The sequence below is a fragment of the Euleptes europaea genome, chromosome 11, assembly GCF_029931775.1.
Source record: "Euleptes europaea isolate rEulEur1 chromosome 11, rEulEur1.hap1, whole genome shotgun sequence".
Taxonomy (NCBI): domain Eukaryota; kingdom Metazoa; phylum Chordata; class Lepidosauria; order Squamata; family Sphaerodactylidae; genus Euleptes; species Euleptes europaea.
In genome coordinates, this window is record NC_079322.1 from 15,259,326 (window position 1) to 15,273,577 (window position 14,252).

Sequence of the window (14,252 nt, forward strand, 5' to 3'; positions counted from 1 at the left end):
GCTAAGGAGGACATTTATGTAAAGGAAATAGAGCCACATTATAGCAGAATGGTTCAGGAAGGCATTTTCGACAGGGATTTTGGATTATGCCACTGTGCATAGTACGTATTATCTTGTTGTATGGATTATCCTACCTTCGCTGCATTGTTTTCTACTTAGGTACAATTTCTGCACTGCTAGATTTGAGTTCTGTAGCACCTTTGAGACCAACAAGATTTTCAGGGTATGAGCTCCCTTCATCAGATATCATTTTCTGCATTGTTTAACATTTCATGTCTAATACTCTGCCTTCCTTCAGATTTCTGTAATCCTAGTCCTATTACATTGCTTATTAGCTGCCTCATCGTACTGACTGAAGATGTTTACATTGTATCGTCAGCCTTGCGATTCAGTGAGAAAAGTGGACAATAAATACAGTAAATTAAATAAATAGTCAGCAAAAAGTCTTGAGAAGTAGGGCTGTTGGAAAAAAAATCGGTATAGTTCGGATTTGGCCGAATTCGGCCCGTCTGGATTCAGGATATGCCGAAGTCCGAACTCCCCCGCTTCGGGTCTGTGCAATTCGGTGCGAATTCAAAGTTCGGGAAAAAAATTCAGCCAAATAAAGCCATTAAAAACACAACCGCGCCTTTCTGCAGCTCCGGGGGGGCATTTTTGGGGGTAGAAGTCCCAAACTTTCAGTGGAGCTTCAAAGGACCCTTCTTGCCAGACCCCCTAAGTTTTGTAAGGATTGGGTCGGGGGGGCTGAGATATGGGCCCCGAAAGGGGTCCCCCCACCCTTAATGTGCATCTCTGAGCAGAGCTTGCCGCCCACGCACAAAGCTCCCAGCCCCGACAAACAGCTGAGCTGCAGTGAGCAAGGGCGGGGCAGGTCCGAAGAAGTTTGCAAAGCAACACAACTGCAAAGCAACACAACTGAAAAGCAACACAACCATGCAAAGCAACATGTTTGCAACCATGCAAAGCAACACCTGACACCTGGGAGTTTGCAAACCATGGAAAGGGACAGAGGCAGCTAGCTATGCATAATGAGCAGGAGGGGGTGGAATTTCCCCTTTTGCATCGGACTCGAGTCGGGACCAGGCAAATGCATTCTTTAAGTCACCATTTGAAAACCAGTTTTGAGCAAGCATCAAAATAGAGACTCGAGGGGGCACACACACCCCAGGCAGAATGGGCGAAAGCCCCCTTTGGCTTCCCCCCCCACCCACAGAAACTGCTCCCTCCCCACACACACACAGACTCTGCTTCCCACCCCCACACACACACAGGAGAAAAATTATAGATTAAAGCCCCCAAAGGGGTCTTACTGTGGCTGTCTTCTGTTCCATCAGGAGGGGCTGGGAGGAATGGGTAATCCAATACGATTCTATTTAAGCACGGGAGGTTTTGCCTTGGATTTGCTGCTCTGGAGATGCATACAGGATCGGGTGATCCATTCATCCCAATAGGGAAAAGGGGAAAGCCCATATCTCGGGACTCCCTGACCCAATGTTTACAAAACTTGGGGGGGGGTGTCTCTTAAAAATGCTCGTCTGAAGCTATGCTGAATGTTTGGGGGTTGCACCCCCAAAAATGCACCCCCTGCAGCCACGGAAAGAGAAAAGGGGGGAGCCCATATTTCTGCCCCCACTGAACCCATCTTTACAAAACTTGGGGGGTCTCTTAAGAAGGCTTGTCTGAAGCTATGCTGAAAGTTTGGGGGCTGCACCCCCCAAAAAGCACCCCCTGCAGCCACGGAAATGGAAAAGGGGGGAGGGAAAAGGGGTGGAGCCCATATCTCGGGACCCCCTGACCCAATGTTTACAAAACTTGGGGGGTCTCATAAGAAGGCTCGTCTGAAGCTCTGCTGAAAGTTTGGGGTCTCTACCCCCAAAAATGTGCCCCCTGCAGCCACGGAAAGGAGCGAATGTGCACACCCACCCCCCCACGAGGATTTCTCTCTCTTTCTCTCCCCGGCCGGGCTGCGCAGCAGCTGATTCCTCCAGTACTCAATCCTGACTGATTGGCCAGAAGAAGACCCAGCTTGGCCACCGATTGCCCGGGGGAGAATGCTGCTTACTGACAGTTATGCTGCTGCGCCCCGAATTTGCCGAATTTATTCGTGAACTCCCGAACTCGCTGAATTCCGCTCCCCCGTTTTCCCACCATTTTTGAGTTTGGTTCGTCCCAAACTAAAAACCGCTGAATCGGGAAATTCGGCTGTTTTTCGGTTCGGGCCGAACCGAATCGACAGCCCTATTGAGAAGACAATTCACTGTCCATTTTCAACAGTATTGAAAACACACCGGAACAACCCAGATGGCATTTTATAAAGTGCAGTATTTGTTTGCAGATTTCCGCAAGCAAATGGCTGCCGTTTAACTCCTAAGGTTGTCTGTCTATCCTATATGAATGTATTGGCTAATTAGGGTTGGGAAGGAGGGCTGCTGCTTTTTTGCTATGCTTTCATCTCATCATTGTTCAGAGGAGAAGACAGACTTGTTGAGTCCTGCCGTTTCATCACCAAGATGAGAAGTCACCATGGCAACAGGAAAGAAGGAATTGCCAACAAGGTAAAGGAGCTCACACTTCATGATAACCGTTTGGTAACTCGGCAGAGTATAGGTGAGGGTTTCAGAGAAGCCATTTGCAGAACAAACTGTCTATTCTCTCTGCAAATATACGGTCCCAACCCAACCGAGAAACCCTGTCAGGTATAACCCCGGTATAATGGAGAAAGCAGGCACTGGGAGTAATTACTGGGGGGAGAATCTTTTTCAAGGGATACACTTTTAAAACGATCTTCTCTACAAACTGGACCAATCAACTTCTGTAGGCAAAGTTCCCATATTGTAAAGAAAGCACGGGACTGGGAACTCTGGTTCTCTTGTAGACTGTTGTTGGGCGTTAACTCTAGCAAGGGATTTGATCAGGAATGGAAATGCTGCTTTCATCATTTCCAAGGGTTTCTGCTGCTCACGCATGTCGCGGCTGTCCGTGGCAAGACAAAAAAGGCTGCCTCAATTTGCTGTCCTTGCATTTGGAGCACAGACGACGATTCTGCAAGCTGTTTGTTTAACTGTCGCCCCGCAGCCAAGTTCCAGATGGCCATTGCCTCTCCAAATGGGCCCGCTGTTCTGAGCTCGGGTGCATCTAGGCTGGCCGCCATTTCAGCCAACAAATTACGGCAAGTCTCACCTTTCCCACAAAATGAATGGGTCATCAAGGGACTTACTGTAGCCACAGTACAGCCAAATGTATTTAGCTTTAATGCTTTAATTAATTGCTAAATATGGAGCTGGGGAGGGGGGGGAAGTACTCAGGCCTAATGATGCCTTCCTATCCGACACGGCAATTTCAGTTTTCCACGCGGTGATGGAAAACAGACCATTAACATTAGGCATTATAGAAGCCAATGTACTCATCTTGATTTCTTCTTCAATTGCTGTTGTTCTGTATGAATTGTCTCTAGAACCCCTTCTCAAACATTATGGGCCGCAAGCGGATATTGTCATTACATAGGAATACAGCTATATTTATGAAACTGAAAAGTAGGATTCTGCCATACCAAAAAACCCCTCCATAAAACATTTTCTGTTTATCAGGTGCTAAACTCTCTAAATGTGACCAATTCATAAAAATTATAAATGGGCTACAACCATAACAAAGGAGCCCCGTGGCGCAGAGTGGTAAGCTGCAGTACTGCAGTCAAAAGCTCTGCTCACGACCTGAGTTCGATCCCGACAGAAGTCGGTTTTAGGTAGCTGGCTCAAGGTTGACTCAGCCTTCCATCCTTCCGAGGTCGGTCAAATGAGTACCCCACTTGCTGGGGGTAAAGGGAAGATGACTGGGGAAGGCACTGGCAAACCACCCCGTAAACAAAGTCTGCTTAGTAAACGTCGGGATGTGACGTCACCCCATGGGTCAGGAATGACCCGGTGCTTGCTCAGGGGACCTTTACCTTTACCTTTTTACAACCATAATAACACATTTTAGAGTAAAATTTGCACGAACATAAATGGATTGCACATGTTGGTTGTTTCCTGCCAAACATAACATGCAAAACCTATTTGTTGGATGAATGGTGGTGGTGGAAACTGCCATCAAGTCACAGCAGACTTATGATGACCATGTAGGCTTTTCAAGGCAAGAGAGGAACAGAGGTGGTTTTGCCATTGCCTGCCTCTGTGTAGCAACCCTAGACTTCCTGGGTGGTCTCCCATCCAAATACTAACCAGGTCCAACCCTGCTTAGCTTCTGAGATCTGAACAGAATAGCATAGAAATTTTATTTATACCCTGCCTTCCCCCAGCAGAACTGGACTCAGGGCGGCTAACACCATAGATATTCATACACAATAATACAAACATTTAAAATACAGTTAAAACAATGCTACATCAGTACATTTTCCTATGGATGGCGCCATAATCACTATTTTACTATAGAGAGAGATGGTTCTGCATGGCGGCCATGACTAGGGTTGCCAACATCTAGGTGGTAGATGGAGATCTCCTGCTATTACAACTGATCTCCAGGTGACAGAGATCAGTTCACCTGCAGAAAAAGGCTGCTTTAGAAAATGAACTCTACAGCAATATACCCCATTGAAGTCCCTCCCCTCCACAAACCCCACCCTCCTCCGTCTCCACCCCCAAAATCTCCAGGTATTTTCCAATCTGGAGCTGGCAACCCTAGCCATAACCTAACCGTTCATGAATTCAAGAGTGGGGGGAAGGAGGGGAGAGGGAGGCCAGCTTAAAGATGTAGTATCAGGCTAGCCTGCGCCATCCAGGTGATGGTGTTGGATGAATATGAGTCAAAATATTGTTGTTGCCTGCAAGCAGATGACATTTGGGGCACCTGGAACCTTGTTAATGTGGTTAATTGTTTGCAAGGACATGCACCAAAACTGCCCAGAGTGGATAGCCAATACTTATAGTGCATTCCTAAGGAGAGTTACTCCAGTCTAAGCCCATTGAAATGAATGGGCTTAGACTGGAGTTACTCTCCTTAGGAATGCACTGTTACTCAGCTAAATGCAACTCATGGGTCTCATGCTTTCTCTTGATAGTCAACTGCATGGTCCAAATCTACACTGGCTCTCTTCATCACAGCAGCTAACCCAATGATAAGTCAGCTCCACCATAGGTTCTCTGGTGACAGAATTTATTCCGAAGACCATGAGCTGTGAACATGTTAACATACAATGATAACTATATAATGTTCATACATGCATATAAAAACTGGCTGTAGTTTAAAAACCTTTAACAGCAATTTTGTATCCTATTTAGTAATCTGAAGGCTTGCTAGATTTGCATTTGCCATGGTAAAACTTGCAAGAGGCCTTCTAATAAACTTTGCAAATCATGAATATATTAAGTAGTTCATGGATTTTTTTAAATGGTGGCAAATGACGGAAATGGGAAATGGTGGCAAAAGATGGAAAAATTTATCCCATGATTCAGGACTGAGTTCCCCAAAGTTAGTAATAGTCTCCCTGAGTGTAATATGATCTTGAGGTGCAGAGCACATCGAAGTTTGAGAGTGAACTGCATAAGTCAGCAGAGATCAATTGTTATTTTAATAAAGTCAAACATTTTATCTGAGCCCAAAAACAAAATCAAAGTCCTTAATTGTGGAATCCAATGCTTCTTGCAAATGCAGTAAATCACTGAACTGAATAAGCCAGATGGAATGAGTAAAAACATTTTTAAAAATCTGATGGCTTCTTTGTCATTTTCCTCATGCAATTAAAGCACTAAACAGCCTACGGGATGCAGATGCTTCAAGAGCAGAAAACAAATGTGCAGTTCCAAAAAACCAAATTTGCTCTTAAAATGAGATATAGTTTCCAAGCTGCATCCAAACAACAGCAAATATTCATTTAACAATTAAAAGAGGAAAAGAACGCTGCAGCGAGCAATACATTTGTCTAAGCTACCAATCCCTTGCACCTGTTACTTAGAATGGCACTGATTATACACAACAAAATTACAAGGGCCCATAATTTAGATTTTAAGGAAGAAGAAGAAAGAAGAAGAAGAGTTGGTTTTTATATGCTGACTTTCTCTACCACTTAAGGGAGACTCAAACTGGCTTACTATCACCTTACCTTCCCCTCCCCACAACAGACACCCTGTGAGATGAGTGAGGCTGAGAGAGAGTGACTTGCCCAAGGTCACCCAGCTGGCTTCGTGTGTAGGATTAGCCTCCGCCGCTCATGTGGAGGAGTGCGGAATCAAACCCAGTTCTCCAGATCAGATTCCACCACTCCAAACCACCACTCTTAACCACTACACCACACTGGCTCTCAACACAAAAAGGATTAGACATTGATGGAAGATAAGTCTATTAATGAATATTAGCACTGAAACCTCCATGTACAGAGGTAGGAGAATCTGGAATACCAGGTGCTGGCTGGGGGTGGGGATGAATATTACCTTCACTTTCCAAAGAATGCTGGCGAAGATAGATAATTGTTTGATGTAACGAAGTAATTGTTATAGTCTTATGGTTTGATTGATATGCACTCAGCGCAAGCCACGAGTAAAATTTGTCCTGACCTTACCTGAATCGGCATGCCAAGGATCTGTCACAGAAGACATTGGTTGGATGGTTAGTGGATTGGCCCCACAGTTGGATTCTACAAGGTGACCTTCTGTGTGGACACGAGAGGAGATGTTGGTTGGTCTCAAGGCTGCTTTGAGTGGGGCGACCTGATTGAACTGTACTCGAGACAGGCAGCCGGAGAATCCTGGCGTATTGTATTTACGGATCTCTTCGTCAATCGTCCCAAGTTCTAAGGGAAAGAAAAATAGCAGAATTTATTAAAGTAGAAACAAACAATGAATTGGCTCTAGCCAGCTTTGCTCACTCAATCTCACCCAATCTCCCTCCATATTAAAGCCCCCATCCAACATGACTTTTCTACATGCAAGTCCCATGAGCATAGCCTTTTTGGGAGGATGATGCCTCTCTCTTTTTACCTTTAAACACGATGTGTACTGATATGAGGTAGTGCAAATCCCTAAGGATATATTATACACAGTGGCTGTGTATTGAGATCTTTTTCTTAGGGATTTGCACTCTCTCTTTTTACCAGCAGAAAGGCTGGTTGCATCCAACCCAATATAACCATGGTGTGGACCTTTCCATAAGTGTAACTTCTACTCTTCATAGGGTTGCCAGTTACTCGTTGCTCCAGTAGCCAGCAGGAAAACCTGGAAGTGACATCACACCACGCTAGGAATCAGTGAAAACTCTATGGTTTACCCTGGAAGTTACATCAGTTGCACCGACAACCCCCAAGTCCCCACGCCTCCAGACTCTCGCCAGTTGCCAGCTGCTGGCTAGCAATCCTCACTCTTCACCCTCTCTTGACCAAAGTTATTAACCTGAGGTTACAGTTACATTACAAAAGGAAATGAGGGCTAAACTTGCTTCTCCTAGCTCCAGAAAACTTGCTTCTCCAAAAAATGGATGTGCTTTTGCTTAATCAACTTTAAAGGCACTTTAAAACTATCCCTGCTGTACTTGGTTCATCGTAGCTGTCTTTACCAGTAGTGTGATACCAATTCCTGAGAAAGAAAAGTGTAAATAATCAAAAACAGCATGCAAAACCTTTCCTACCATTTAGAATTTTAAAAAATGATGGACTGCTCCAGTCTTTTAGCCAGCTGTATATGTGGCTGTTTTATGACAACATTTATTGATGTCTAGATAATTTTTATCCCCAGCTTGCTGGAGGTAAAGGGAAGATGACTGGGGAAGGCACTGGCAAACCACCCCACAAACAAAGTCTGCCTTGGAAACGTCGGGATGTGACATCACCCCATGGGTCAGGAATGACCCAGTGCTTGCACAGGGGACCTTTACCTTTAGATAATTTTTACAATGCAAAAGGGCTTTCTAATCATTCATTTGCTCAAGATTTAGAACAGTCCAGTGAGGATTTTCCAAAAGTAAAAGAAAAGATAACCGACTGTGGCACAAGCGACCCCGGAGTTAGACAAGCTGGCTGGAATCAACAGAGTGACGGCTTTTTCTCATTTTCATCCCTAATGTGCTAATGGGATTTCTCACTTAAAAATGGCCTAGGGAAGGCAGACATTTTCAAGGCCAGAAAAACAAATTTGTGGCTCTAAAAACACATTTGCACCTAAAACTAAACACACTTTCATTGGGAACCAAGTGATAGAAATGAATTTAATTCTCAATCAGCAAACCATACAGTGGATTCACAGGACTAAGGAAAAAAGATCTGAAGCGGCATCGCTCAAGTTCAAACCCCACCTTTCATCCAAAAGGCCACAGTGGCTGCATCTGTCCATTCATTCTGATCCATAACGGGCACACCCTCCCGTGCAACTGGACTGTTTAATCTAGGACATAAATGCTTTTCAGAGTTCTGGCCAGGGAGAAAGCCTCACCCTCCAGTTACCCTGATCTCAGAGAAGGCAGCCACATTTCTTTCTTTCTGCACTAAGAAGACAAAAGCTGAAGCCTAACGGAAAGCTGAAAGCATCATTATGAGGCTCCCTATCAACATTTTTTTTGCTGTCAAGTCACAGGTGACTTATGGTACCTCCTGGTGGGGTTTTCAACCCAAGAGACGTCAGGAGGTGGTTTGCCATTGCCTGCCTCCACGTCACAACCCTGGTGTTCCTCGGTGGTCTCCCATCCAAATACCTGCCAGGGTCGACCCTGCTTAGCTTCTGAGATCTGACGAGACTGGGCTATCCTGGGCTATCTAGGTCAGGGCATCAACGTTGTATATAAACCTCTATTTTCCTGATATTTTTTTAAGTTACGGTGACACTGAAGAAAATGGCATTAAAGGGGCTGTTGATCTTTCCCTTCTTTGCTATCCCCTCCCAAAAGCCTCAGGATCTAACCTTCTCCTCTTTGCCCTAACAACTTTACCAAAGCAAACATTGATTTAACATTGCAGCAGCAAACATAGGGTTTGATCCATCCTGCTTTTCTACTGGTGAAAAGAAAAGTTGGTTTTTATACCCCGCTTTTCTCTACTTTTAAGGAGTCTCATACAGGCTTACAACCACCTTCTCTTCTCCTCCCCTCAACGGGCACCTTGTGACGTAGGCGGGACTGAGAGAGTTCAGAGAGAACCTAGCAGGCTTCATGTGGAAGAGTGGGGAATTGAATCCAATTCTCCAGATTAGAGTCCGCAACTCATGTGGAGGAGTGGGGAATCAAACCTGGATCTCTAGATTAGAGTCCACCACTCTTAACCACTATGCAAGCACCCAAGAAAGATATGCTGACAATCATGGGAGCAGCATGTTCAAAAGCCATGGGGGATGAAGGCTGTAGTACGGAGGGGAATTAGTCAAGATTGGTTAAAAAAAAGATGGTTGGATCCAACCTTTCATTGCCACATATTATATGAAACAGCCTTCAGCCATAAAGGTCATTGGGTAGCCATGAACAAGTCATCTCCAGTCAGACTGACTTAATTTATACTAGGGTTGCTAGCAACCACCAGGAGGATTGGCGGGGCCGAGATATACGGAACGGCATTGTGCAACGCCACATTGCCATTTCTGGATGAAAAACTGGAAGTGAGGTCACCACAGTGCTCCAAAAATCTCCCTGATCTCTATGGTAAAAAATGGTGTTTCCCCATTTCTCCCCCACAGACCCAATGAGCATTGGTAGGGAAATGGGGTGTACCAGTGGGAAACGCCCTGCCAGAATTGGGCAAATGGCAACCCTAACTCATATGGTTGTTGTGAAAAGAAAATAAACCCTTAGTATAGGGGTCCTAATCTTTTTGAGCCTGTGGGCACCTTTGGAATTCTGACACTGTGTGGTGGGTGAAGCCACAAAATGGCTTCTGCAGGACGTGGAGCCGGCCACAAAACTTATCTTCAGTCACAGTGAAGATCCTTGTTCTGTGGTGGCAGCTGCTGCCAAAGTGCTGTTCTTTAAAAAACTGCACAACCAATCAAACCTCCAATGGTCAACCAGAAGCCTTGATAAGCAAATCCCCACCTTGCCCTGCCCACTTTCTAAAAATATTTGGTGGGCACCAGGAAAGGTGTTGGCAGGTGCCATGGCACCCATGGGTACCATGTTGGGGACCCCTGTCTTAGTACATTGCTCTGAGCTCTTCCTCTCTCTCTGTTTCCTCACAGCCTACTGTCATGAAGACCCAGAACCTAGGATGGACCTACACAGATGAAGATGCAGATACAACAGCGTGGTTCTCCCTGGCTGGAGTTGCCAGGTGTAGTCCTCTACTCACTTGTGACCTCGAGTGCAGGTTTTTACTTTTCCCCATATCAGTGAACCATGTGAAGGCAAAATGTGACATTTATGCAGAATACTGGCTGACACAACCCCCAGTGGAAGAAATTATGTGGGGGAAGTGTACAGGCACACCCAAGGACTTTTCCCAAAGGGCCGCTTTTAGCTTCAATGCCCACTCCTGCCTAGCTTTTGCTGAAGAAAGGCTACAGGTGCAGCAAGAAGAATGTTCTAACAGTTGGAGTGGTTCCTCAGTGGAACAGGCTTCCTCGGGAGATGGTGAGCTCTCCTTCCCTGGAGGTTTTTAAGAAGAGGCTAGATCAGGGGTGTCAAACATAAGGCCCGAGGACCAGATCGGGCCCCTTGAGAGCTCTTATCCAGCCCACAAGCCAGCCAAGACAGCCACCCACCCCCCACTCTTGATCTGGGCTGGTGAGGCCTGGCCCGGCCCGACCAAGTGACATTTATGTCATATCTGGCCCTAGTAACAATTGAGTTCGACACCCCTGGGCTAGGTGGCAGAGGCTGCCCTTATCTTCTGCCTGGGGCTGAACTGGTTATTAAGGGCTGGTGGCAGGATGCTAGCCACCTTACGCAAGTGACCAGGAGCGGAGGCTCCCGTGCTCCTCTACAGGCCATCTGTCAGCAATGCTGATTCTGTGAGCTTAGGCAGATCACGAGATGGGCATCTTGGCCATCTTCTGGGAATGGAGTAGGGGTCACTGGGGGTGTGGGGGGAGGTAGTTGTGAATTTCCTGCATTGTGCAGGGGGTTGGACTAGATGACTCTGGTGGTCTCTTCCAACTCTACGATTCTATAAGTGGCCATATGATGGCCTTCTCCAAGGCATATAAGGCAATCGGTATGCTCACCATTTTGAGCCGTTTTAGTACCTCATTGCTGGCATTTTTAAACTAATGCCATGGTGCCGCTGAGGTGGAGACACCAAAAGGTTGAAGAAATTTCAGAAAATATGAAGTCCCTCAGAATGAAGAGCTGGAGCTACGTACGTCCTCTCTCCATGGTGGCAAAAAGAGAACTGAGGGAAGAGCGCTCCCCTGCCCCTCCTTCATGTGCCCATTTGGGCAGGAAGAGTAGTTGACTCCGGGCGCGAGATGGAGAGGAGTGGGGAGCACTGCTTTGGAGCTGAGCTTTCTAGAAGCTTGTAGAAGTTCAATCTCTATGGCTGGCCTGCGCATGAGCTTGTTTGCCAGGTCCCTCTTCACCACTGGCAGGAGGTTTTTGGGGAGGAGCCTGAGGAGGGTGGGGTTTGGGGAGGGACTTCAATGCCATAGAGCCCAATTGCCAAAGCGGCCATTTTCTCCAGGGGAACTGATTTATATCGACTGGAGATCAGTTGTAATAGCAGGAGATCTCCAGATAGTACCTGGAAGTTGGCAACCCTAGCATGCGCAGTCCTATGTGGGGGACTGCACAGAAACCACAAAGGTGAACATCGTGGTTCTTCCTGGCTAGAGTCGTTAGAAGAAGAAGAGTTGGTTTTCATATGCCGACTTTCCCCACCACTTAAGGAAGACTCAAACCAGTTGACAATCACCTTCCTTTCCCCTCCCCACAACAGACACCCTGGGAGGTAGGTGGGGCTGAGAGAGTGTGACTATCCCAAGGTCACCCAACTGGCTTCGTGTGGAGGAGTGGGGAAACAAATCCAGTTCACCAGATTAGCCTCCGCCGCTCATGTGGAGGAGTGGGGAATCAAACCCGGTTCTCCAGATCAGAGTCCACTGCTCCAAACCACCGCTCTTCACCACTACACCATGCTAGGTGTCCTCTACTCACTTGTGACCCCGAGGGCATGTTTTTACTTTTTCCCATATCACTGAACAATGGCTGCCGTTCCCTCCCTTATGGGGAAAAGTGTTGCACCTGGGTACGTATTTGCGGCAAAGACAAAACATTACATTGACACTTAATACTGGCTGGCACTAACCCCAGTGAAAGAGATTATGTGGCGGAAGAGGGTACAGTATTTCCTTGTGGGCAGAGCCCACAAACTGCACGGCCTGATGTTTGGAATATACAAGACCTCCTTCTACACACACTAGTCCTATAATAATGACAGGAATTTTGCTAAATATTAAAAGTGGGAGTGAATTCCGAGAACACAGGGCAGCAGGGCCAAAAAGGCTTAGATAATGATAACTATATAGGATGTTGGATTGGAAATGTACACATGAATGAGTTTATTTAAGCATCTGACCACTTTTTCATTACTAAATTATTTAAAAAGACATATTTTACTTCAAAGACCAACAGCCCAGTATGCTACAGACATGTTCTGTGAACTGTCCTTGAAGATCATATGCTTCAGATATATTACTTTACTTTCACTGTACATTGGCCATTTGTGATGACAATTGGTATTCAGGATCTGTACTCCACCGAAGAAGAACATGGATTAAATTTCAAGGCATTACAGTAACTTCAAATAAGAAAATTTGCACAGCAACCAAAAATCCAACTTAATTTTCCCCTTGGCTGTGCAGGATAAATAAAACAGGGGGAAAACAGCATGGTAATGTTTGTGCTGTATCATATCAGTTTAATTTGGAGGTAGTGGAAGGTCGCAGGGGAAATGCATGTTTCGGCTTTTATTGGATGGAGATAATTCAGTGGGCCAATATAGACATTTAGTGTAATATATCTATACTACAAACTGGTTCAACTAGTAAGCCCAATTTATGATATGATTTTGTGAAGAAGCTGACAGTTCCCTGTTGTGGGAGATGGGGAGGGACTTCAATGCCATAGAGTCCAATTACCAAAGATGCCATTTTCTCCCGGTGAACTGATCTTGATCGGCTGGAGATCAGTTGTAATAGCAGGAGCTCTCCAGCTAGTACCTGAAGGCCGGCAAACCTATTCATGATATTCATTGCTTTGAAAGAGTCCGTTGAACTGTTCATGAAGCAGGATCCCAATTTAGGATTCCTACTGTTGTAGATTACAGTTATTTTAAAAAGATTTATATCCCACAATCTGCCTGAGCTGGATAACAACATATCAATAAATTATAAGGGGGAAAAAAAAACTAGCAAATGAAGAAAGCAGCAATAAAACCCATCCTCAATTAAGGATGACAATTCTATAGGCTTACCAGATCGCTCCTCTGCTCTGGCGGGAGGTTTTCAAACTAGGAGTTTGAGTGGTAAAGGGCCCATTGCGATGTGGCACTTCCGGGTGTAAAACGCATTGCAAGGGGCTGTTTACCACTCAATCTGGGACTCTACCACTCAAAGGTCCTTGCGATGCATTTATACCCAGAAGTGTTGTTAGCGCCTTGGGCAGGCGTGCGTGCATGCGTTGCCTGCTGACCCTCAGTTGGTCGATGGGCAGCCAGGTGGACTGGTGGGGGTTTGCCCGCCACCACCTGGCACTTGGCAACCCTACAACTCTAGGTTGGAAAATTCCTGGAGATTTTATGGGTGGAGCCTTGGGAAAGGTGGCATTTGGAGAGGGGAGAGACCTCACCAGGATATAGGGTTGCCAACCTCCAGGTACTAGCTGGAGATTTCCTGCTATTACAACTGATCTCCAGCCGATAGAGATCAGTTCCTCTGGAGAAAATGGCTGCTTTGGCGATTGGACTCTATGGTGTCAGAAACCATCAGCTAAAAAAAAAGCATTTTTTTTTCAAAAGGCTTTTAACAAAATATCTCCCACTTTTCTAAAAAGCCCTTCCAAATGGTATAGCTGCACAAGAATGTCTCAGGAAAATGTGTGAGTGTTTCCAGGCCAAACTAAGTCCAATTAAAAGCAACAATTTCCTCATAGCACCTTTATGCACAGAAAGGTTTTTTGGGGAGGGGGCAATAAGAAGAGGCAGAAAAGCAGAAAACTCTGTGACACTTCAGCCTTATCCCATGAGGGTTGCCATCTGCCAGGTATTAGCAGGAGATTTCCTGCTAATACAACTGATCTCCAGCCGATAGAGATCAGTTCACCTGGAGAAAAATGGCCGCTCTGGCAATTGGACTCTA

At 45.8% G+C, this 14,252-nt stretch overlaps 1 protein-coding gene across 1 annotated transcript in view; it reads right to left on the minus strand.

Annotated features, from left to right (window-relative positions):
- Positions 1–14,252, minus strand: part of CNTNAP2 (contactin associated protein 2) — a 744,578-nt gene that overhangs the window by 24,139 nt on the left and 706,187 nt on the right. The window contains exon 20 of the mRNA XM_056857035.1: positions 6,551–6,781. Within this exon, the coding sequence (XP_056713013.1) occupies positions 6,551–6,781 (231 nt within the window). The remainder of the gene's footprint in view (positions 1–6,550; positions 6,782–14,252) is intronic.